This window comes from Microcebus murinus, chromosome 32, assembly GCF_040939455.1.
Source record: "Microcebus murinus isolate Inina chromosome 32, M.murinus_Inina_mat1.0, whole genome shotgun sequence".
Taxonomy (NCBI): Eukaryota; Metazoa; Chordata; class Mammalia; order Primates; family Cheirogaleidae; genus Microcebus; species Microcebus murinus.
In genome coordinates, this window is record NC_134135.1 from 1,003,290 (window position 1) to 1,024,170 (window position 20,881).

The 20,881-nt window shown below is 55.8% G+C and overlaps 3 protein-coding genes across 3 annotated transcripts; 1 reads left to right on the forward strand and 2 right to left on the reverse strand.

The window, feature by feature from the left end:
* The first annotated feature begins 27 nt into the window (after positions 1 to 27).
* On the forward strand, positions 28 to 3,234 carry ZNF784 (zinc finger protein 784). Its single transcript, XM_012750282.2, has 2 exons — positions 28 to 129; positions 1,333 to 3,234. The coding sequence occupies exons 1-2, from the start codon at positions 52 to 54 to the stop codon at positions 2,224 to 2,226; spliced, it is 972 nt and encodes a 323-aa protein (XP_012605736.1). The 5' UTR covers positions 28 to 51; the 3' UTR covers positions 2,227 to 3,234.
* Positions 3,235 to 5,305: 2,071 nt separating this feature from the next.
* Positions 5,306 to 16,119, reverse strand: ZNF865 (zinc finger protein 865). The gene is made up of 2 exons (XM_012750268.3): positions 16,019 to 16,119; positions 5,306 to 9,437 (listed from the first exon to the last, which is right to left on the reverse strand). The coding sequence occupies exon 2, from the start codon at positions 9,408 to 9,410 to the stop codon at positions 6,240 to 6,242; it is 3,171 nt and encodes a 1,056-aa protein (XP_012605722.1). The 5' UTR covers positions 9,411 to 9,437; positions 16,019 to 16,119; the 3' UTR covers positions 5,306 to 6,239.
* A 1,865-nt stretch (positions 16,120 to 17,984) lies between these two features.
* ZNF524 (zinc finger protein 524) lies at positions 17,985 to 20,848 on the reverse strand. Its single transcript, XM_012750269.2, has 2 exons — positions 20,729 to 20,848; positions 17,985 to 19,043 (listed from the first exon to the last, which is right to left on the reverse strand). The coding sequence occupies exon 2, from the start codon at positions 19,002 to 19,004 to the stop codon at positions 18,219 to 18,221; it is 786 nt and encodes a 261-aa protein (XP_012605723.2). The 5' UTR covers positions 19,005 to 19,043; positions 20,729 to 20,848; the 3' UTR covers positions 17,985 to 18,218.
* Positions 20,849 to 20,881: the final 33 nt, after the last annotated feature.

Genomic DNA, 20,881 nt, shown 5'->3' on the forward strand with positions numbered 1-20,881 from the left:
CCGCCCCCTTTCAGAGCAACCATTGCCTTGGGGGCGGGGCTTAGGCACAAGATGGCCGCCGCGCGCTTGGAGCCCCTGAGTCCGAGCTCACCGACCCCAGAGTCGCGTTCCCCGGAGCCGCCGGACCTGGTGCGGGAGAGGAAGGGGCCTGGGGGTTTGAGGAGGGAGAAGTCGCAGTGCAGGGGGCGGGGTCGGAGCGAGGACGGGGAAAGTCTTTAGGGCTCTGGCCCTGGGGGTGGGGCTTCTCGGGCTTGAGCGGGGGGCGGGACTTAGGGACGACCCTATGGGGAGGTTGGTAGGAGAGGGGCGGGGCCTGGGGGCGGGGCCTGAGGACGGTGTTGTCTGTGCGGTGAGTTTGGGTCCAGGGAGAGGGGTCCCAGAGATTTAGTTTGCATAATAAGGGGGAGGAGCCTTCAGAGACATTCTGGGGCCGGTAAACTTGGGTGGAAGGTTGGGAAGGTGACCCTGAAAGGTTGGAGGGTTATAATCGGGGTACCCATGTGGGGTGAGGAGATGATTCTGCAAGGGTACGAGTAATGCACCTCAAATGCCCAAGGGAGGATTTAGGGATAGAAGTGGATGTTCCAGGTGACTTTGGAACCTCCTCCAGGTTCCCTCACTCAGGATTGGAGAGTAACTGCAGATATTCATCTATTCAGCATTTACTTAGCTCTTTCTTGGGCCATGTAAAGAGGGGTGCCCAAGACAAACAAGGGCTGTGTTCTCTTGGAGTTAGTAGTTTCGTGAAGGGAGAGAGACAGTAAATGGGATTTACTGCAATATGTTCTAGAAAGGAAATAAAGTAAGCCGATAGGGTGGGGGTGGGGTAGCTAAATTTAGATGAGCGACGTCAGCTGGGCGCTGGCTTTATTTATTCTGAGGTCAGAGAAAGAAGCAGGAGCGAGATCATGGTGGATATTACAGCGATGATTTGGGGTTTTAAGTGCAGCTGGAGCCACTGGAGGGTTTTGAGTGGGAACAATGACTTGATCTGGTTTACATTTTCAAAAGATAATTTAGGATACTCGAGATGGATTATAAGGAGGTAGGAATAGTAACAGACTCCCCTTTAGGAGGTTTATTCAGTGTGAAAGCAAGAATTGATGGGAGTTTTAACTAGGGTGGAGGGGAGGAAAGACTGGATTCACGCTGTATTTTGGACAGGAGGGGAAATGGTGGGGATGCAGCAGAATCCCAGAGAACGGAGAACAGGATCTGGAAATTGACGGGAGCAGTAGGCTGCAAGGGAGCCAGATGTTTTAATAAATGGGGACATTTAGGGAGGTTTTGAGGCAGGGTCCACAAGCTCCACTTTCTTGTCTCCCTGCTCAGGTCCTGGTGCCTGATGATGGCCGCCCTGCCACACCCCCCAGTGACCTCATCGAGATTCAGGTGGTGAAGGTGACCGACACCACCCTGGTACCCGAGCCCCCGGAGCCAGGTTCTTTTCACTGTGCCTTGTGCCCAGCTGCCTTCCGGCTGGTTTCCGAGCTACTGTTCCATGAACATGGCCACCTGGCAGGGGCTGAGGGAGGCGGACAGGCTGGGGACCCAAGCCGGTGTCATGTGTGCGGCCACAGCTGCCCGGGTCCCGCCAGCCTCCGTGCCCACTACAGCTTGCACACGGGAGAGCGGCCCTACCGCTGCCCGCGCTGCCCCCGCGCCTTCAAGGCCTTGGCACCTCTGCTCCGGCACCAGCACCGACACGGGGTGGAGCCGGGGACCTCTCGGAGGCCTCCGGAAGCAGCAGCAGTTGGAGAACAGAGGCCGGGGGTGCCCCAGGAGAGGTCGGAGGTGGTGATGGCGGCGGCGGCTGCAGGTGCGGCAGTGGGGAAGCCTTTCGCCTGCAGGTTCTGCGCCAAGCCCTTCCGCCGCTCCTCAGACATGCGAGACCACGAGCGCGTGCACACGGGCGAGCGGCCCTACCACTGTGGCATCTGCGGCAAGGGCTTCACCCAGTCCTCGGTGCTGAGTGGCCACGCCCGCATCCACACGGGCGAGCGCCCCTTCCGCTGCAGCCTCTGCGATCGCACTTTTAACAACTCCTCCAACTTCCGCAAGCACCAGCGCACCCATTTCCACGGGCCGGGGCCTGGGTTGGGAGACTCTGGAGGCCAGCTGGGGTCCTTGGTGGCTGAGGGGTCTGGGAGTGGGTGTGGGGCAGGGAACCCTCTGGAAGAGGGGGGCGGGGAGACAGGGAAGGTGAAGGTGGAGGTTGACCAGTAGGCTGGGAGAGCCAGCTGTGAGGCAGTTAATGTCGCCTGTAGGTAGACTGCAAGGGGGTGGGGATGGGAAAAAGGCAGGGGACAGAAGAGGGGAGATTGGGGGAGAGAAGACATGACAGCTAATGGGAATAGCCATGAGCAGCTACCGTTGAAGAGCAGAGGGAGAGAACCAGGTTCCAGACTCCCACAGACCCACACAGCACCTCCGGGAGACTCAGAGAAAGGGACAGGTACTGCCTTGTGGGTGCACAGCTAAATGCAAAGACCATGGGCTGGATTTCTCTGCCCCATTTGCCTTGTTGGGTTATCCTTGTGTAAGACACAGGCTGTTACAACAGAGCCTGGGCGCTGCAGAGGGGGAGCCAGGGCTCAGTGGAAGGAGGAGCATCTGGGTCCACCATAGTGGTCCTGGTCAGTCCTTCTTCTAAAGAATGCTGGGCTTTCTTAGGGGCTCCCTAGAGTGGACTAGGATGGAACCTTTTGCCTACCTCACTGGATTGCACTGCACCTGGGACACCTACCCACCCTCAGGCAGAAGACACCCACCAGGTCATCTGTAAAATGACTCTGGGATCCCATCACCTCAAAGCCAGAAGATCCCCAAGCCACAGCTGAGAGCACTTGAGCCTCAAGGCTGTAAGCCTGACCATAGCGTCTTGACTCCAAGAGTAGCTACCCTCGCCCCCATGGTGGTCCCTCCATAACCCATCCAGACTCTTCTTTGGAGGCAACTGAGAACACAGCAAGCAGCTACCTAATATCCCCCTCCCAATGCTGTAGGCTCAGAGCCTGTGGTCCTGCACTTCTACAAAGTAGCCTCGGATTTCTCTAATTCTCCACTCCCAGTTTGAAGCAAACAGCTTGCTGCCTAGTCACAGGCAATCCCAAGGAAAGGCTTGCTGATGGTGACATGGTGGACCGGCCAGGGGTGAGAGGAGGACTTGGGAGCTGGAGGTGGAAAAACTCCAGTTCTGTTCCTATTAAAGGACCTTCTGAAGGGTTTATGTCAGTCTTGTATTCTGGTGTCTGTTTTGGGGAGGTGGGCGAAGAGGAGCCACATTATGGTCTTGCAACCAGCAGTGAATTGTATCATACCATTCTCTAAACCTGTTTCCTCATTTTTAGAATGGCGGTGAATAGGCTTCAGCTATTTGGAGATGTTATGTGGTTCATTGGAAGGGGAGAAGGAATAAGGGAGGTTTGGCAAAATGAAAGGACTCCTGTGATTGGCATGCTTGTTGAGAAGGGAGAGTCCCTGATTTGCACACATTTCTGTTCACCTAGTATCCCCCATGAGATAACCCTTAGACAACTCAAAAGGAACAGAACGCATTCTGTTTCCCCCAAGGAATGTCCATGTTTCCTATGCCATTGGTACCACTACCCAAGCTAGAAACTTGGACAGGTTCTTTAAGCCTTCTTTGTCCCTTATCCATGTTATCTCATCCCTTATCAGTTTCCCTCATTCAGATGGAGGCAGGGCATGGTGGCTCACGTCTGTAACACCTGTAATCCTAGCACTCTGGGAGGCCAAGGCAGGCGGATCGCTCAAGGTCAGGAGTTCGAAACCAGCCTGAGCAAGAGAGAGACCCCCGTCTCTATTAAAAAAGTAGGAAGAAATTAATTGGCCAACTAAAATATATAGAAAAAATTAGCCAGGCATGGTGGCGCATGCCTGTAGTCCCAGCTACTCAGGAGGCTGAGGCAGGAGGATTGCTTGAGCCCAGGAGTTTGAGGTTGCTGTGAGTTAGGCTGACGCCACTGCACTCTAGCCCCGGCAACAGAGTGAGACTCTAAGAAAAATAGATAGATAGATAGATAGATAGATAGATAGGTAGGTAGATAGATAGATAGATAGATAGATAGATAGATAGATAGATAGATAGAATCTGAACATATCTTTTCATCATCACTGCTCTTGTACACCAAGCCAACAAGGGTCCCACATCCAGATAACTATGCAGCAGCCTGCTCCACTCCATACTGCAGCCACAGGTCATTGTCACCAACCCACAGCTCCTTGTGGCTTTAAGAAGAGTTCACAAATGTGAATGCCTACAGGAGCTGGTGGAAATGTAAATAAATGTGTGATGGTCAGGTTCAAGGGGAAAACACCAGTGAGGTGAAATATGGCCACTGACACTTGAGCTCAGTGTTGAGATTCAGTGAAAAGTGGTGGGGATTGGTGGCAAATTGGAGAGTGAATGCCCCACTGGAAGAGGGTACTGGCTACTTAGATCTGGGGGGGATGCAGGTCGGGTTGCTAGACCTTCCGGATTTTTCAGAAGTTCCATTAGTTCACATCATGTAAAACCTTTTGATTTCCCAATGTTGGCAACTGAGTCAAATTTCATTTTTTTAAAATGCACAGAGTAGATAAAATGTGTTGGTCACCATATCCAGCCCAGCAGCTGCCAGTTTCCAGGGTTTATTCTACAAAACTGCAGGCCCCACAGCTTGGAATTCTAGACACTTCAGGACCCAGCTCCCTACACACACACACACACACACACACAAACTCAGCCTCCAGCCATACTAATCTGAAATTCTCCAGAATAGCTGGGTTTAGTTCAACAAACTAAATCTTTCACATGGAAATCTTTGCCTGCTTCTTTACCCAGCAAGTTACAGTTGCTTTATGTCATCATTCAGGCATCATTTTCCCCCCAGGAAGCTTTTCTAGCCCCCACCCCCATCTGATAAGGTGACTTCTCTGTGCTCACTGAACCTCTAGTAATATTTCCATGCTCCTTGTGTTGTGATGCTCCACTTCCATGTCACTTTTGAACCCTGGAGCATTGGCAGAAAGTCTGTCTCATGCTGGGTCTTCAGCCTTAGGACATGGCGGCCAGCTGGAGTCACTCAGGCAGCGCCCTCTGACCCAGTTTCATCTTCAAGGTCCAGTATTGAGGTACCCTGGGAATGAAGTCCACATTCTGTGAATTTGCTGGGTGTCCTTGGAGCTCCTTTGTTCTCCAGGACCCCAGGCCCCTCTTCTGACAAATTATATAAATAAATGCACATTGCCAGGCACATAGCTCACTGTTATGAGAACCAAAATGAGAGCTATGAGTGGCCTTTTGAATCTCCCAGATCATTGTCCTGGAGGGGCAGGTGCTGTCTACAAACTGTATAATAAACTCCAGTCTGTACAAGGCTGCCATACAGCAGTGACCATCTAACTTGAGGCTGAGGGGCATGTCTAATTCATCTGTTTCCCCAGCGCCCAGACCAAGACCTGCAGTTAGGAGGCTTTCAGGGAATGGTGGCTGAGTGAACAAATGCCACAAGTATCACAAAAGGGAAGGGATCCAGGCACCTTAGGTTTGCTCCTGAGTGCAAAGACTTACCAGTCTCGTTCACGTCCATTTGCCCAACTCAGACTAGCTTGGAATATGGTCAGTCCTCAGAAAATCTCTGTTGAGTGAGAGCGTGTGAGGCAAAGGTGCCAGAGAACCAAAATCCCAGGGGAGACATAAGTCCTCAACCTTGTGTTTTACCACTGCTTACTCCCCATTCTCCCTGGGACACAAGGATGGACTCCAGTGGCCCTGTTGATAAGATTTATTATTCTCCGCTCCGTACAAGCCGCGTCTGCCACCCGCCCCCCACCCCACAATCCAAAAGAGCACCCAGCCACCCCCCTTGTGCCCTCCCAACTCTGCTAGTATTCCACTGTCCGGCCAGATTCCCAAGGAACGGGGAGGGGCAGTTCGGACCCATCTCCACCAAAGCTTACTGGGGGCAGAATGCTGCTGGAGGGGCCGATGAGGGTTACAAAGGAGGGTTGGACGGAGGATCAAGTTCAGTGTCTGATGGGATGAGGGGAGGGCCGAGAGGTCGAGGATGGGAGTGATTAAGTCTTGAGTTTGCAGGGCATGGACCTGGAGGAGGATAGTCTATCCGAGACCCGAAGGATGGGGCAACAGCGAGGAGGGGGAGAGTCTGATCAGCAGCCCGGGAGCGGGGAGTTGAGAAGGGCATCTGATTGGAGTGGCGGATGGGAACCCCCGCTCAGGCATCCTTCCCAGCCAAGGTGCCTGCCCCTGCTCCAGGGCCCCCGAGGCCCTCTGCCTTGTGTGCCAGGCGGTGTTTCTTGAGGCCGTAGGTGTTGGCGAAGCCCTCGCCGCAGGAGGAGCAGCGGAAGGGCCGGCCGCCCTGGTGGGCCGCCAGGTGCTTACGGAAGTAGCCCGGATCCTTGAAGGCCTTGAGGCAGGCGGGGCAGCGGAGTTCGGGCCTCGGCGGCTCATGGGCGCGCTGGTGTCGCAGCACGGAACTCAGGTAGAAGAAGCCCTTGCCGCAGTGCTCGCAGCGGTAGGCGCGCTCACCCAGGTGCAGCCGCTGGTGCTCCAGCAGGTTGGAGCGGTAGCGGAAGGTCTTGCCGCAGGCACCGCAGCGCTGAGGCCGGGCCACGGCGTGCAGCCGCCGGTGCTCCGCCAGGCTGGACGACTGCGCAAAGCGCTTGGCGCACACCCCGCACTTGAAAGCCCGCTCGCCCGTGTGCACCACGCGGTGCTGCCGCAGGTACCAGGAGCGCAGGAAGCCCCGGCCGCACACGCCGCACCGGTAGGGCCGCTGTTCCGTGTGGCAGCGCTGGTGGCGCATCAGCAGCGCTGCCTCCCAGAAGCGCTTCCCGCACACGGGACAGCGGAAGCCCCGCTTCTGCCGGTGGCTGCGGCGGTGCAGGAGCAGGTCGTAGGCGCCGGCAAAGCTCTGGCCGCAGAGGCCACAGCCCAGGGTCCGTCGCACCAGGTGCACGTACTTGTGAGTCACAAGGCCCAGGAAGTGCTTGAAGCTCTGGCCGCATGTAGCACAGCTGAAGCGCTCAGGGCCCGAACTGGCACCCCCGCCGGCACCTGCCACCGCAGCCCCGCCTGCGTCTTCGCCCCCGGACACCCCTGCCAGAGCCGCCACGGCCGCCCCCACCTCTCCGGCCAACCCGTTGTCCAGCACGCTGGCCGCGTCGGTGCCACTGGAGCCATCCGGGGCCTGGGGGCCGCCGGGCGTGGGAGGCAGCAGGCGCTCAGGGGCAGCCTGGTGGACCAGCTTGTGCCACATGAGGTTCTCAATGAAGCCGAAGGTCTTGCCGCAGGCGTCGCAGCCGTATGGCTTTTCGGACATGTGGGCTTCCTTGTGGCTCATGACGTGAAAGAGATCTGGGAAGTGCTCGCCACAGTCCGAGCACGCGTAACTCAGCCCATCAGTGGGCCCTGAGGACCCGGCCGAGGACCCAGGCCCACAGGCCCCCGGCGTGCCCTGGGTGGCCGGGAGTCCAGCAGCCCCGGCCAGGGCGCAGGGCAGCTGGAGCCGGTGCACCTGGCGGTGGCGGGTGAGGCTCTGCGGGTAGCCGAAGACCTTGCCGCAGAGCTCGCATTTGTAGGGCCGCTCACGCGTGTGCACCACGTGGTGCTTGCTCAAGTGGAAGGACTCACGGAAGCGCTTCCCGCACACGGGGCACTGGTGGGGCTTCTCACCAGTGTGGATGCGCTCGTGGCGCTTCAGGGTCTCCCGGCGCCCGAAGCCGCGCCCACAGATGCCGCAGCAGAACGTCTTTCCAGGGACACTGGCGCCAGCGCCTCCCGCCCCGCTGGTCCCAGCCCCGCCCAGCAGCAGCGGGTGTGCCCCGAGGAGCGGGACCGGCACCGCACCATACACTACGGCGGCTGCGGCGGCAGCTGCCTTCTCGCTATCTGTGGCAGAAGGGTCAGGGGGCAGGAGATAAGGGCCCGGGGGAAAGGTGGGCGGGGGCTGCGGGACTGAGGCCGCCCCGTCCTTGGGTGCGTCGGTGGGGGCGGCGGCAGCGGTGGGGGCATGGGCAGCCTTGTGCCGGAGCAGGCTCTGCGGCGCCGAGTAGGACTTGCCGCACAGGTCGCAAGGGTACATGGGCCGAGGGCCCCCCGCCCCCGCCCCCGCGTGTGCCGCCTGGTGCTTGAGGAGGTAGGAGGCGTCGCGGAAGGCCTTCCCGCAGATGCCGCAGGGCAGGCGCAGGAGGTCTGCGGAGTGCGTCTTCACGTGCCGCTTGAGGCTCTCCCTGCGGTTGAAGCTTTTGCTGCACACAGAGCAGGAAAACGGCTTCTCGCCCGTGTGGATGATCTGGTGCTGGTGGAGGTGGCTGGGCTTCTTGAAAACCTTCCAGCAGAGTGGGCAGGCAAAAGGGCCCTCGCCACCCCCCGACGTCGGAGGGGCCACCCCGACACCAGCAGGGGCGGCGGGGGCGGCGTTGGTGTCCACGGAGGGGGCAGACGCCGTGGGCGTGGCTGGGGGGCCGGAGGGAACAGCGGGCGGGGCGGCAGCGGGGGCTGTGGGCGCGGGGAGGCCCAGCGGCGGAAGTGGAGCCCCGGGCTGGGGCGGGCCCCCGGCAGCTGGTGGCACATCCTTGTGGCAGCGGCGGTGGCGGATGAGGCTGGACACGTGGTTGTAAGTGCGGCCACAGACGCCGCATTCGTAGGGCCTCTCTCCCGAGTGCACCAGCATGTGCTGAACCAGGTGCGAGGACTGCTTGAAGGACTTCTGGCACACGCCGCAGGGGAAGCGCCTCTCCATCAGGTACTTCAGCCTGCGGAAGTAACCCTTGTCGTCCTTGGTTGGGTCGCACGCTGCACCTGCGGCTGGTCCTGGTGGGGTCTGGGAGGGAGCGGGAAGCTGCCCAGGGGTCCCTGTGGGTGCACCCAGCCCTGGTGTCACCCCTGGCCCAGATGTGGGCCCTCCTCGTTTCAGGTTCCCAAACAGGTGCTGGTGTCCCGAGAGGTCAACGATGCCCCACTGCGGGGCAGGGAAGGCAGCATCAAAGAGCGGGGGCGGGGGCGGCCCGAAGGCGGGCGGCAGGGGCGGGTCAGGCTTCTTGGCTTGGGAAGAGGTCGACGACGAGGAGGAGGAAGAGGAAGAGGAGGAAGATGACGAAGACGAGGAAGGTGCTTCCGCCTTGGGCTTGAAGGTCGACTGGGGTGGGTAGTCATACTGGGGTGGAGGGGGCTGGGGTGGGGGCTGGGGGGGAGGGCCAGGGGCACAGGGCAGGGCTGCCACGGCCTTGGCGTGTTCCCCGTACAGTTCCATGGGCTCGAAGCGCTGGTGGTTGAGGAATTCCAGGAAGTCAAACGGGTAGCTCTGGAAGTGGACCCCATCCTCACCCCCTATGCCGCTGTTCGCGCCACCCCCGGCGCCGCTGCCTGCTGGGTTTGCCTCCATCTCTGACAGGTGGGCAGACAGGAGACCCTGTGAAGAAGAGGACAGGGCTAAGGACGTGGGCCAGCAGGCAAGGGAGCTGTGTGCCAAGACTCGGGTCCATCCTCTTGCTGGATCGCCCCTGCCCCATCTGCCAGGACTGGGCTTCCGGTCCGTTTCCATAGCTCTCCTCCTCACCTTCTTCCCCCTCCGTGTCCCCAACACCCATGGCTCCCCCACCACCATCTGCCTCATCTCTCCAACTCCTTCTACCACTCTGGTCCCTATCTTTTCTGGGGTCCTGACACAGCTTCTCTGCCCCCCCCCAAGACCTTCTCCTCCATGCCACCTGCAGGCCATCTACTTTCTCTGCTTCTTGGACTTTCAAACTCCCCCCTGCGTGCCTCTGGTCTCAGTTCTCTGTTCAAACCCTGCCAGGCCTTTTGTGTCTCCCTGTCTTCCTGACCTCTTGCCCCACCCCCACACATACACACACCAGCCCTCCATTCTCATCCCCTCAGGTTTGACCCCTGTAAAATGAGGATAATAATAGTTTCCACCGGAGGGATTAAGAAAGTGGACTCAGGAGCCAGAATGCCAAATCTAAGCCCTGCCACTTTCTAGCTGTGTGACCATGGGCAAGTTACTGAACCTCTCTGTCTTCATTGCTTCATCAACAAATGAGGATGACAAAACACATGCCTACTTCACAGGCTTGTTGTGAGGATTCAGAAAGTTATTATGTGTAAGGCTCCTAAGATGGATGGTTCCTGACGCTCTGTAAGTGCTCACAAGATAGAAGGTATTGTTATTACTGTCACTACTGCTAGTGGAAATAGGGAAGTCGGGACAAGCCAAGAGAATTGGAAAAACATCAGTGGCGGGGTGGGGACAGTGAGTGCACTTTTTTTTTTTTTTTTTTTTTGAGACAGAGTGTTGCTTTGTTGCCCAGACTAGAGTTAGTGCCGTGGCGTCAGCCTAGCTCACAGCAACCTCAAACTCCTGGGCTCAAGCCTCAGCCTCCCAAGTAGCTGGGACTACAGGCATGCGCCACCATGCCCGGCTAATTTTTTCTGTATATATTAGTTGGCCAATTAATTTCTTTCTATTTAGAGTAGAGATGGGGTCTTGCTCTTGCTCAGGCTGGTTTCGAACTCTTGACCTTGAGCGATCCCGCCCACCTCAGCCTCCCAGAGTGCTAGGATTACAGGCGAGAGCCACTGTGCCCGGCGGAGTGCACTGTTTTAATACAAGGTGGAAAAGAGAATCTGCTTGCCTGGGAGAAATAAATTACAGCAAAGAGGCTGGCATTTAGTCAGAAGGCAGCCTGATAAAACAGAAGACACACAGACCCTGGGCTTTGAAATACTTGGGTTCAAATCCCATCTCAGCTAAGATCCAAACTGTCTCCGTATTTTAAATGGGGCGGTCACCCCTACACTGCAGGAAGCATCAAGGGGGCTGAAATGTAAAGTAATGAGACACTTAGATCAGCAGAGCGCACTCAATCCTCTGAGCTGTCTGTACCATCCACAACATCACACACCTGGGCTAAACCCAGGGAGCCTGAGTTCTTGTCCTTGCCTCTGGGGGGCTTCTCCTGACCCCTCCACACCAGGAGTCACTCTCTGGCACCACCTTTAAGAGTATGTTTCACTCTAGATTGTAGTTCTATGTACCCCTCCTTCCCCTATCAGAACCTCAGCTCCTGTAATTGATCCCAAGTTCTTAGATCCATTCAGCAGCCTCGGGAAATGCCCCCATCCAGTCATGTTGAGCCAGTGGGAAGAGGGCCAATGGGGTCCAGCCTGCTTCTCATCCATCGTCCCTCCCCACTGGGGACCTGCCTGGCTCTGTACCCAGCCCGATGTGGGGGTCGGGGAGCCTGCCGAGGCCCAGGCCCCTCATCCTCTATCCGACCAGCTTGTGCTCTCTCACAGGTGAACGGTGAGTGTCTCCTCTGCCCCCACCCCCATCCCCATCCTGGAGTTAGATATTTTTAGTCTCCAGCTCTGGGTGTCCTTGTCCTTGGACAAGACTCAACATCCCATGCCCTTCACACCCCCTCCATTTCATCTGATCTCCGGAGAGAGCAGAGGCGTGGCTGGGGTGGTAACTGAAAGACTGCGGATAGAACATAAGTTGGGGAGACAGCTCTGGAGGGGACCAAGTGGCTGGGGCAGAAGGCACATGGTATAAGGATGCAGAGAGTAAAGGAGTGATCTGTGTGCAATGGGGAAGGGAGTAAAGAAGTTTTGGGGAAGCAGCCACTGCCCTGCCTTACCTGTTAGAGCACATACTAATAAGACCTAAGATCATTCACTGGGCATATCCTACAAGCTGGCCACCGTTCTAAGTATGTTGCACGTATTAACTCACCAAATACCTACAACTGTATGAAGCAGAGACAGTTGTTACCTCCGTTGGACAAATGAGAACACTGAGGCACAGAGAGGCCAAGTGACTTGCCCCAGGTCATCTGGATTGGTAGAACTGAACCCCATTCCCTCCTCTCTCCATGGAGTGCTTTACCAGGGCTGTTCCCTGAGCGAAGGCAGGATGGAACTGTGAGTAGGAGCCTTACTTCAGGGTGCTCTCTGGGTTATGGGGGTGTTTATACAAGTGGCCTGGTGTGTCTGGTGGTGGGGTGTGTGTGTGTTACTGTCTCCTTGGCCTCTTTCTTCCTCAATTTCAGTAAGCCTCCTTCCCCGGCCTCTTTCAGGTTGCTACTCAGCACTCCCCGATCCCAGCACTGTCTAGTTCCTCATGCACCTGCATTTTTTTTTCAGCACAGTTCCTGCCACCGACTTATTATGTATCCCTCTGCTATGTGTTTATCGTCTGGCCCCTCATTAAGAAAGCAAGCCCTTGGCTCGTCTTGTTTGCCAATGTGCTCTCAGCACTTAGCATAGCACCTAGCTGGACAGATATTTGCTGATATGTAAAAATGAGATACCACCTTTCTAAATCACCAATGGATCCACGAAGAAATTACAAATTTGAAAATACTTTGTGATGAATGAAAATGAAAACACAACACAGCAGAGGAGATGCAGCCAAAGCAGTGCTCAGAGGGAAATGTATAGCTGTGAATGCCTTTATTAATAAATATTTGTGAGATGAGTAAAGGGATTAGACTGAGCTGGCCAGCACCCCAGAGTGAGGGAGGGAGGGGGACATTTAGCAGAGATGGCGCTAACATGCAGGGGGTGTCCCTAGAAAGAGGAATTCTAGGGGTAGGGTATATGGATGCTGAAGGGGGTACAGTAATGGGAGACAGAACTGATCAGGCTCATGACAATTTCCACTGGGAAATCTGACACATTTCCTCTCAGGGGACTCAATCCTTAAACTAGTGTCTTTTTAAGGGGAGTTATCACAGGAGGGTTTTATGTAGAGAGAGACATGATGGGAAGAGACTCCCCCACCAAAAGACAGAAGTCCCACAGCAACCATCTTAACAACGCTTGCTTATTGCTCAACCACTTTGGAATTTACCATTGCCTGGATAGTCCTGTGCCATTACTGGTACCATTTTATGAGTGGGGAAACTGAGCAGCAGAAGGGAGAAGTTATTTCCCCAAGGTCATATAGCTAATAAAGGGGAAAGCAGGTATTTGCTTCCGGGTCTTTCAGATGGCAGGATCTGTGGGCTATTCTGCTGCAACAAAGCTGCCTGTGATGAAATTCTAGTCTGTTAGTAACCTTAGTAACAATAACAGTAACATAAAATAACATATACCATTGAATGAGTGATTTCTATGAGCCAAGTACTCTTTTTAATCCTTTACATGTGTTGACTCAGTGAATCCTCCTACCAACCAACCCTACAAGATAGTTACAGTTATTAACTCTGAAATACAAAGGAAGAGACTGAGGGCCAGGCAGGTGAATTAATCTTCCAAAGTCACACTGCCAACAAATGTTAGGAGTTGAAGACAGACTGCGGGGCTACAGAGTCCATGCTATTACCCACTACACCATGCTGTCTTTCCAGATTCCACCCTCCAGAATGAAGGAAGTGCCCCATTCCACCTTATACAGAAATATGCATTGCTCCACCCACCTCCCTGCCACCTAATACCAAGTCTCTTGGCTTGACCCAACATCAGGACAAGCCACTGACATCTGCTGAACTCTAACAAGCATTGTGCTAGGTTAGGTGCCTTATGTGGCTTGTCCCATTCAAACTTCACAATGAACTCATAAAATAAGTATTACTGTTATTCCCATTTTACTGACAGGAGGATTAAGGCCAAACCATGTCCTTCCTCTGCTCAAAACCCTGAAGTGACCCCATCTCAAAGTAAAAGCCAAAGTCCTTACAATGAATCTACACAGCCCACAGTCTCCTGGCTGCTCCCCTAATGTGCCAACTCCATTCCTGCCCCAGGGCCTTTGCACTGGCTATTGCTTTTGCCTGAAGTGCTCTGACTCACAGGTATCCACCTTGCTCATTCTTTCATCTCCTTCCCATCTTTGCTCAACTGTCTTCTCAGTGAGGCTCTCAGTGACCACTGTTACCTGTCATCCAGGCCCACGCTCCTGACCTCCCTCATCCTATTTCATTTCTCTCCTGACTACTCATCATCATCAACTGTGACACCACATATTCTACTTCTTTGTCTTGTTTTTGCTGGTCTCTCCATCCAGAGGGTCAGCTCCATGAAGGCAACGATTTTTATCTCTTTTGTTCACTCTCTATCCTCAGGACTCACAACAGTTCCTGGGTTCATAAGCATTTGCTGAATTAGTGAATGAGGCTAGGAAAAGAGGGAGTGGTTGGCTCAAAGCTATGAACCCTAATGGAATCCAGGACTGTCTTTTTCACTACTTCACTCCTGGCAGGAGGGAGCTATTAAGAGCAGCCCCCTGGTGGGCCACAGTTGTCCAGAAAGAGGGGAATTTTCACCCAGGAGTAACTTTCTAGTGTGTGGCTTTTTGGAGGGACAAGATGACAAGGCATAGGAATCTCTTGAGAGGCCTTCCTGATACCACAACCACCATCTCTACCCTCTTAACCCACAGTATTTTACTGCACACATGCATATATATTTTGTTTTTTAATCATCTGCCCCCTCAGCTAGTATATCCACTCTATGATGACAGGGATTTGTATCTATTTTGTTCTCTGTTGCATCCTCAGTGTGAAGTAGGTGCTCATTAAACACTAGTTGAACAAGTGTTTATGAAGGAACATATGAATGAATGTGGGAGAGGATGAAGAACATTCTAGGCTTGGTAGAGCTGACAAAGGCCAGATAATTTATCCCAACGTCCTCACCTCCAAGGCCCTTTGAGACCAAAACTCCGCCTCTCTTGTCCTTCCTTTCAGTTCTTCTACTCCAACTTCACTGGCCTTTCTTGCTGCTTCTCCACTTACCACAATCATGGCCACATCAGGGCCTTTGCACGTGCTATTCCCTCTGCCTCTGTGTGGCTAAGTTATCTCTTGTAGCTGAGGTTTCACCTCAAAGTAACTCATCAGGTTCTCAGAGAACCCACAGAACAGCATTTATCTTGTTTATTTACTTGTTTCTGATCTGTCTCCTCAACGAAACTGTAAAATACTAGAAGACAAAAGAACTGTGTGCATCTCTCTATCCTTCATGGCTGTATGCCCTGGAGCTAGAACAGTGAAAATTCATTCAATGAAAAATGAATGCCTAAGAAAAAAGAGGTCACACCCTAGTGAAGCTAAGGGTGTTCAATAAGGAGTCCAGAGTGATGGCATGACAGTTAGGGTGAAAAGCGGCAGGTCAGGACAAGAGTTGATAATGCCAAGGGAGGAGAAACATTCTGAGAGGGAAAACCTCACAGCCTCACCGCGCGGCCCTGTTCCGTGGCGGAGGTAATGGAGACAGGAGCTGACCAGGGTGAGGATGGGGTGGGAGGTGGGGCAGGAGTATTTCAGGGGAGCCTGGAGCTAGGCTCCAGCAGGTATTTCTACCTGAAGGGGCAGAGCATGTGTGTGTGTGTGAATGAACTCTAGAGGGAGCTGTTCCACCGGGGGCGAGTGGATCTGAAAAGGGTATTCTTAAAAGAATCACTGGGGGGTTTGCAGGAGGAAAAACGGCATTCCTGGTGCTGACCAGAATAGAAAGTATTTTTACACCAACGAAGGGGGCATTCAGGGAAGGTGTGGTTAGAGCTTGGGGGAGGTGCTGTGTATGGACAGAGAATGGGTGGCAGCTCTGCTGCAAAGCATTAATGCAACACTCTGGAGGCAATCTTATAGGGGATGCTAACAGAGAGTTCATGAGCAGCTGCCCTACATGGGGAGGGGGGCAATGCTGGTGGCATTTGGGGAGCTGTCCTGGAGAAAGCAATGAGCAGTGTTATATGGAAAGGATCCTATAAGAAAGCACTAGTTGGGGGCCCTGGGAGCAGTTTAGAGGATCGCCACGAATGAAAGCGCTTTGGCAGCCGTCCTATCTGGGGGTGTTCATGGGGGAGATATCTGGAATGGTCTTATGGGGGAGCAGTGATTGGGGGTCCCCTGGCAAGGGCCTGGCGGGAGAAGCACTGACATTCTGTGGGTGGGGGGACGTTCTGGGGACCAGAGCTGGCCAGGTCGGGGCCCCCCGCCCCCACTGCCCCCGGGCCCCCGGGCCACGCTCTCCGTCACTCACCGGCGCCGGGGTCTCCGCCGGGGGGAGGCCGAGGAGGCGGAGAAGGCGCCGCCGCTCTGGGGAGACCCGAGGGCCCGACCGGAAGTGCCGCCCCCTCCCCCCTCCCCGGCAGCCCCGCGCCGCCCGCCTGCCAGCCCGCCCGGAAGCGGAAGCGCGTCTGTTCCCCAGGCGCCGGCGTGGAGGATCGGAAAGAGGAGGCGGTGGCGGCGCCCCAGAGGGGTAGTGCGCCTGCGCATTCGCTCGGGGACGCGGGCGGGGGAAGCCAAAGGCCACTTCCGGTGAGGGAGCTGAGCCAAGTACGCCTGCGCCCTATATGCCCGCCTCTTCTTAGGGCACGCCCACTCGCTGCAGACATCCGGTTAAGCCACAGCTCTGGCTCAGAGCTCTCACGTAAGCCCCGCCCCTGATTCTGTATCTCGCTCATTTCAGAGCTTGCTTATTGTAAGCTCCGCCTCTTGCCTCAATTACGTCCTTTTCTCCCCACCCTCACGCAGTTTCTCCTGTTCTTCTCCCTCTCCAAGCCCCTACTCTCTAGAACTTCACCCCTCCCTCCTAGGCCACGCCCTCAGCCCCGCCTGTTTCTTCCAAGCCCCGCCTCTCCAAGTTATTTAGGCTGAGCCACGCCCCTTGCACTTAGGCCCCGCCCTTCCACCCATAGTATTTAAGCTGCACCTCATAACATTTATGGGCTAGTTCTGCCTCGCACCTCTAAAGCATTCCCTTAAGTCAGTACTTCTCAAAGTACAGTTCGGAGGCCAGCAGCAACAATATATCCAGCTCCCTGGCCCAGACCTTCTGAACAGAAACCACGTTGGTGGGGCCTAAGGATCCACGTTTGAAATACCCTTCGGTGGATTCTGATGCATGCTGACTTCGAGAATCACAGCTTTACCACACCTTACATTGCCCCTCGCCTATGATCTCTATAAACCTCGCTGCCAACTCAGTCCCACGCCAAGCATCTAAGCCGAGTCCTATTTGGTCCCTCCTGCTAGGCTTCCACTTTCAGGGACTTCCTTTAGTGCTGCCTCTCTTAAATACCGCCTTCTCTCCCCATGGCCTGAGTAGCAGCAGTACGCCCACAGCGCAGCACCTTCTCCTAACAGTTAAGTCCCATCAACATGTATCCGGGTCTAAGTTTCCCCCATTAAGCCCCGCCCCTCAGATAAACTCTATCCACTCCCTCTAAATTGCTCTCTCGCTTTCTGCGGGCCAACCCCTAAATCTCTTTAAGCCCCACCCCAATTCTGAGCCCCTTCTAAGACTCAACCTAGTTCTGGCCCAACCAGCCCAATAAGCCTTGCCCTTCTCTCTCAGCCCCGCCCTCTCCCTAAGCCACACCCCTATCTCTCTAAAACTTACCGAAACTGTTAGTCCGGCTCACACCTTCAACTCAATTTTTCCTTCCAGTGGGTCCTCAGATCATAGAGATGGGGCAAAAATGTTGGCTGCACAATTTCTGGGAATTTGTCTGGGACCAGGAGGGGGCGGGACCTAAAGTCACCTTTGCATAGAAGATTCAATGTTGCATAGAAGATTGGATATTTACTGGGAATACAGTTGGCTCTTGAACAATGTGGGTTTGAATCGCGCAGGTCCACTTACAGGTGGATTTTTTTCAAAGACGAATGGAGAAAACAGTATTTGCAGGATGCGAAACCCGTGTATACGCAGGGCGGACTTTTCATAAAAGCGGGTTCCGCGGGGCCGCCTGCTGTACTTAAGTATGCCTGGATCTTGGTACGTGCTAGGGTCGTTGAGCCCATCCCCCACGTATACCGAGGGACGAGGGATGACGGTACTCTGGGGTCTGATAGAGATAGGAGGGGGCAAAGGCTTCCTTCAAACCATTTTGGCGCCACGCTAATGAGGCACACGTCATGGAGTACTCTCAGATTCCGAGGAAGAACATTTGAAGGGAGAAGAGGAAAGTCATCCCGCTACCGTCACTGAACACACACAGGAAGCCAGTAGGCAGAGATTTATTTTCAGAGCCCCTGCCTCCAAGGGCCTGTCAGTCCGGGAGAATCGGGCAGAAGGCAGGACCGAGAAGTTTAGGTCCCCGCCCTCCACCCCGCCCCACAACGGGAAGACCTTCAGAAACAAAGGTGCCCCGGCCCCCTTCCCCAGGCCCAGCACCGGCCGAGCTCCCAACTCTAAACCTGACCCTGGCCCAGGGAGCAGTGGCCGGCGGTGTCGGTCAGGCTGGCTCCTTCCCCTCTGGCTCCTCTTCCTCGGCCTCTGCTGTGGCCGGAATGCCCTCGTCATCCCACGGCGGTTCAGGCCCTGGGTCCGGGGGACACAGGGGTACCCCCATGGCCTCTGGGTGCTTGCGTTTGGCATGGCGCCGGAGCGTGTTGGCCTCTGTAAAGCGCAGCCGGCAGACGGGGCACTGGTACGGACGCTCCCCGGAGTGGATGCGGTGGTGATGGGCCAGCTCACCTGCCTCGCGGAAGCGGCGGGGGCAGAGTGGGCAGCGGAAGGGCCGCAGGCCGGCATGGATGTTGCAGTGCCGCCGCAGGTGGCTGGACCGCTTGAAGGTCTTGCCGCAATCCTTGCACTGGTGCGGCTTCAGCTCTGAGTGCGAGATGCTGTGGCGCTCTAGGTCAGAGAGGTAGGGGAAGGCCCGCAAGCACACAGGGCAGAAGTGCGGGGCCTTCTTGGGGCCAGAGCCCTCAGGCCCACCTGCCGCTGACCCTTCAGAGACTGTATAGGGCACACCCTGATCATCGATCAACAGGAGGTCGCTGCCACCACTGCTGCCCACTGGGGCTGTCACTCCCTGCGCCAGCGGGGGCTCCTGCCCTGACTTGGGGGGACGGCCCCGCTTGCGAGGGAGGGAGGCTTTGAGCGTCCGATTTGAGGAGGTGGCCCCCCCGGGACGTCGGCCTCGGCGGCCCCGGGGAACAGGAGGAGGTAAGGCCAGAGGTTTCTCTTCCTCCCCCGGCAAAGGCGAAGGCAACGGGTCTGGGCTGGGGGTGTCCATTGAGCAGTGGGGGGGCTTGGGTCTGGGCACTGGAGCCGGCTAAGAGGAGAGAGGGGCAGAGTCAGTGCTGGAGGGTCTGGAGCACTCCTGTGTCTCCCAGCACCTCGCCCGTCCCCTCTCTCCAAGTGTTTGGCCCTGGGCATGCTTGATATTCACCTGGACACATAATTATAGCCATGCTGGTGGGTAAAATACTGAGATGATTTTGTACCAGTTGGTAAACAGCCACTGCCCTGAGCTCCACAAGTGCCCCCCATGCCTCACTAACCCTTCCCTGGATCTAGAAATTCAAGGTCAACATGAGCTGAAATAAAGAAAAAATTTCTAGGGAGGACAGAGTCCAACTGAGGGTGCAGGCCACTAATGTGATGGTGGAAACAGAGTCCATCAAACCCCAAAGCCATAGAGGCCTCCGAAAGGCTCTTGTCCTTCCCTTCTGATTGACAGAAGTGGGGAAGAAGTTCAGGACTGGAGAAAGGACTGATCCCAGGTGATATTTGACCCTGATTTCTGGGTGAGAAATATATACCAGTTGTTAAGAGCCTGAGTTCGGGTCCTGAGTCTGCCACTTACTCTCTGTGTGGCCTTGGGCAAGGGGTTCACCTCTCTGAGTCTCAGTTAAGAGTTTTGCAAAATAGGACTTAGTTCTACCTACTCACCCAAGCATGCCATGAGGATAATACACACGAGTGTTCATACACAGAATCTTTTAGGAGACATAAGTAGCTAAGCCTTACATCAACCCTCTGAATAAGGGTTCATCTTCCCATTTTGTAAAATGGGGAAACTGAGGCACAGGAAAGCCAAGTCAGTTGCCCAAGTTCCCTCTGCCGGTAAGTGGCAGAGCCAAGACTTGAACCAAGTCTTGATGATTCCAATGTCCCAGGAAATGAGAAGAAATGGACACAAGAGGCACAGGGAAATTAGGTCTTTCAGTCCTGGGTTTGAATCCAGCTTTGCGTATAATTAGCAAGTCACCCTACAAGAGATTTGCCTCTCTGAGCCAGTTTCTCCCTCTGTTCAAAGGACATACCAGGATTGTCAGGAGAATCAAATAAGATAAGGGGCTTTAAAATGCTCCTAAAACCCTGCCAGGTGCATAGTAAGCACTCACTGCCAGGTGCATAGTAAGCACAAACTACCACCACCACCACCATCATCTCCCAGTCCCAGTGCCCACTCCAAAACTGGGAGCTTGAGAATGGGGTGTAAGAGCGGAGGGAGGCACAGGTGCAGCTAGGAGCAGGTGCTGCAGGCGCCCCCTGCACCCCTCTTTTAACAGTCACATACACAGAGGTCCAGAGAGGGCAAGCACCTTTCCACGATCATATGGCTCACTCCCGTGGGGTAACCTAGACTAGAAGCCGAGTCTCCGGAATGGAGGGAAGGGGGAGCTTGGTCCCTCGACCCTTCCCTCCCCTCTCCCGCGGGCAGGCGCGCCCATCGGCCCCCGAGCGGCTAAGCCCGCGCGCGGGGCGGGCCCTGCGGGGGCGGCGGCCAATGAGCGGCGCGGGGACAGCGGGTGAGAGCTGCCAGGAAGGGGGTCTGCGCGCGCGCGCGCGCCCGGGCAGGCTCCGCGGGGCGCGAGGTCGGCGCGCGCGCGCGCTGGAGCGAGCGCGGGAGAAGAAACAGGTGTTTGGGGGGCGCGCTGCAGGAGCGCGCAGCCCGGCCTCCCCTCCCTCCGCTCCCCCTCCTCCAGCCCGGGCCCCCCGCCTCTCGGGTACCTCATTTGCATGTCGCCTGGGCTCGCGTGTGTGCGCGCGCACGGGGGGCGACGGGGCCGGCGCTTGGGAAGGGGCGGGGGTGAGGGGGCCCTGCCCCTCGGCGGCGGGGCGGGGGCGGCGGCGGCGGCGCGCGGGGGCCGGCCCCGCCCCTCG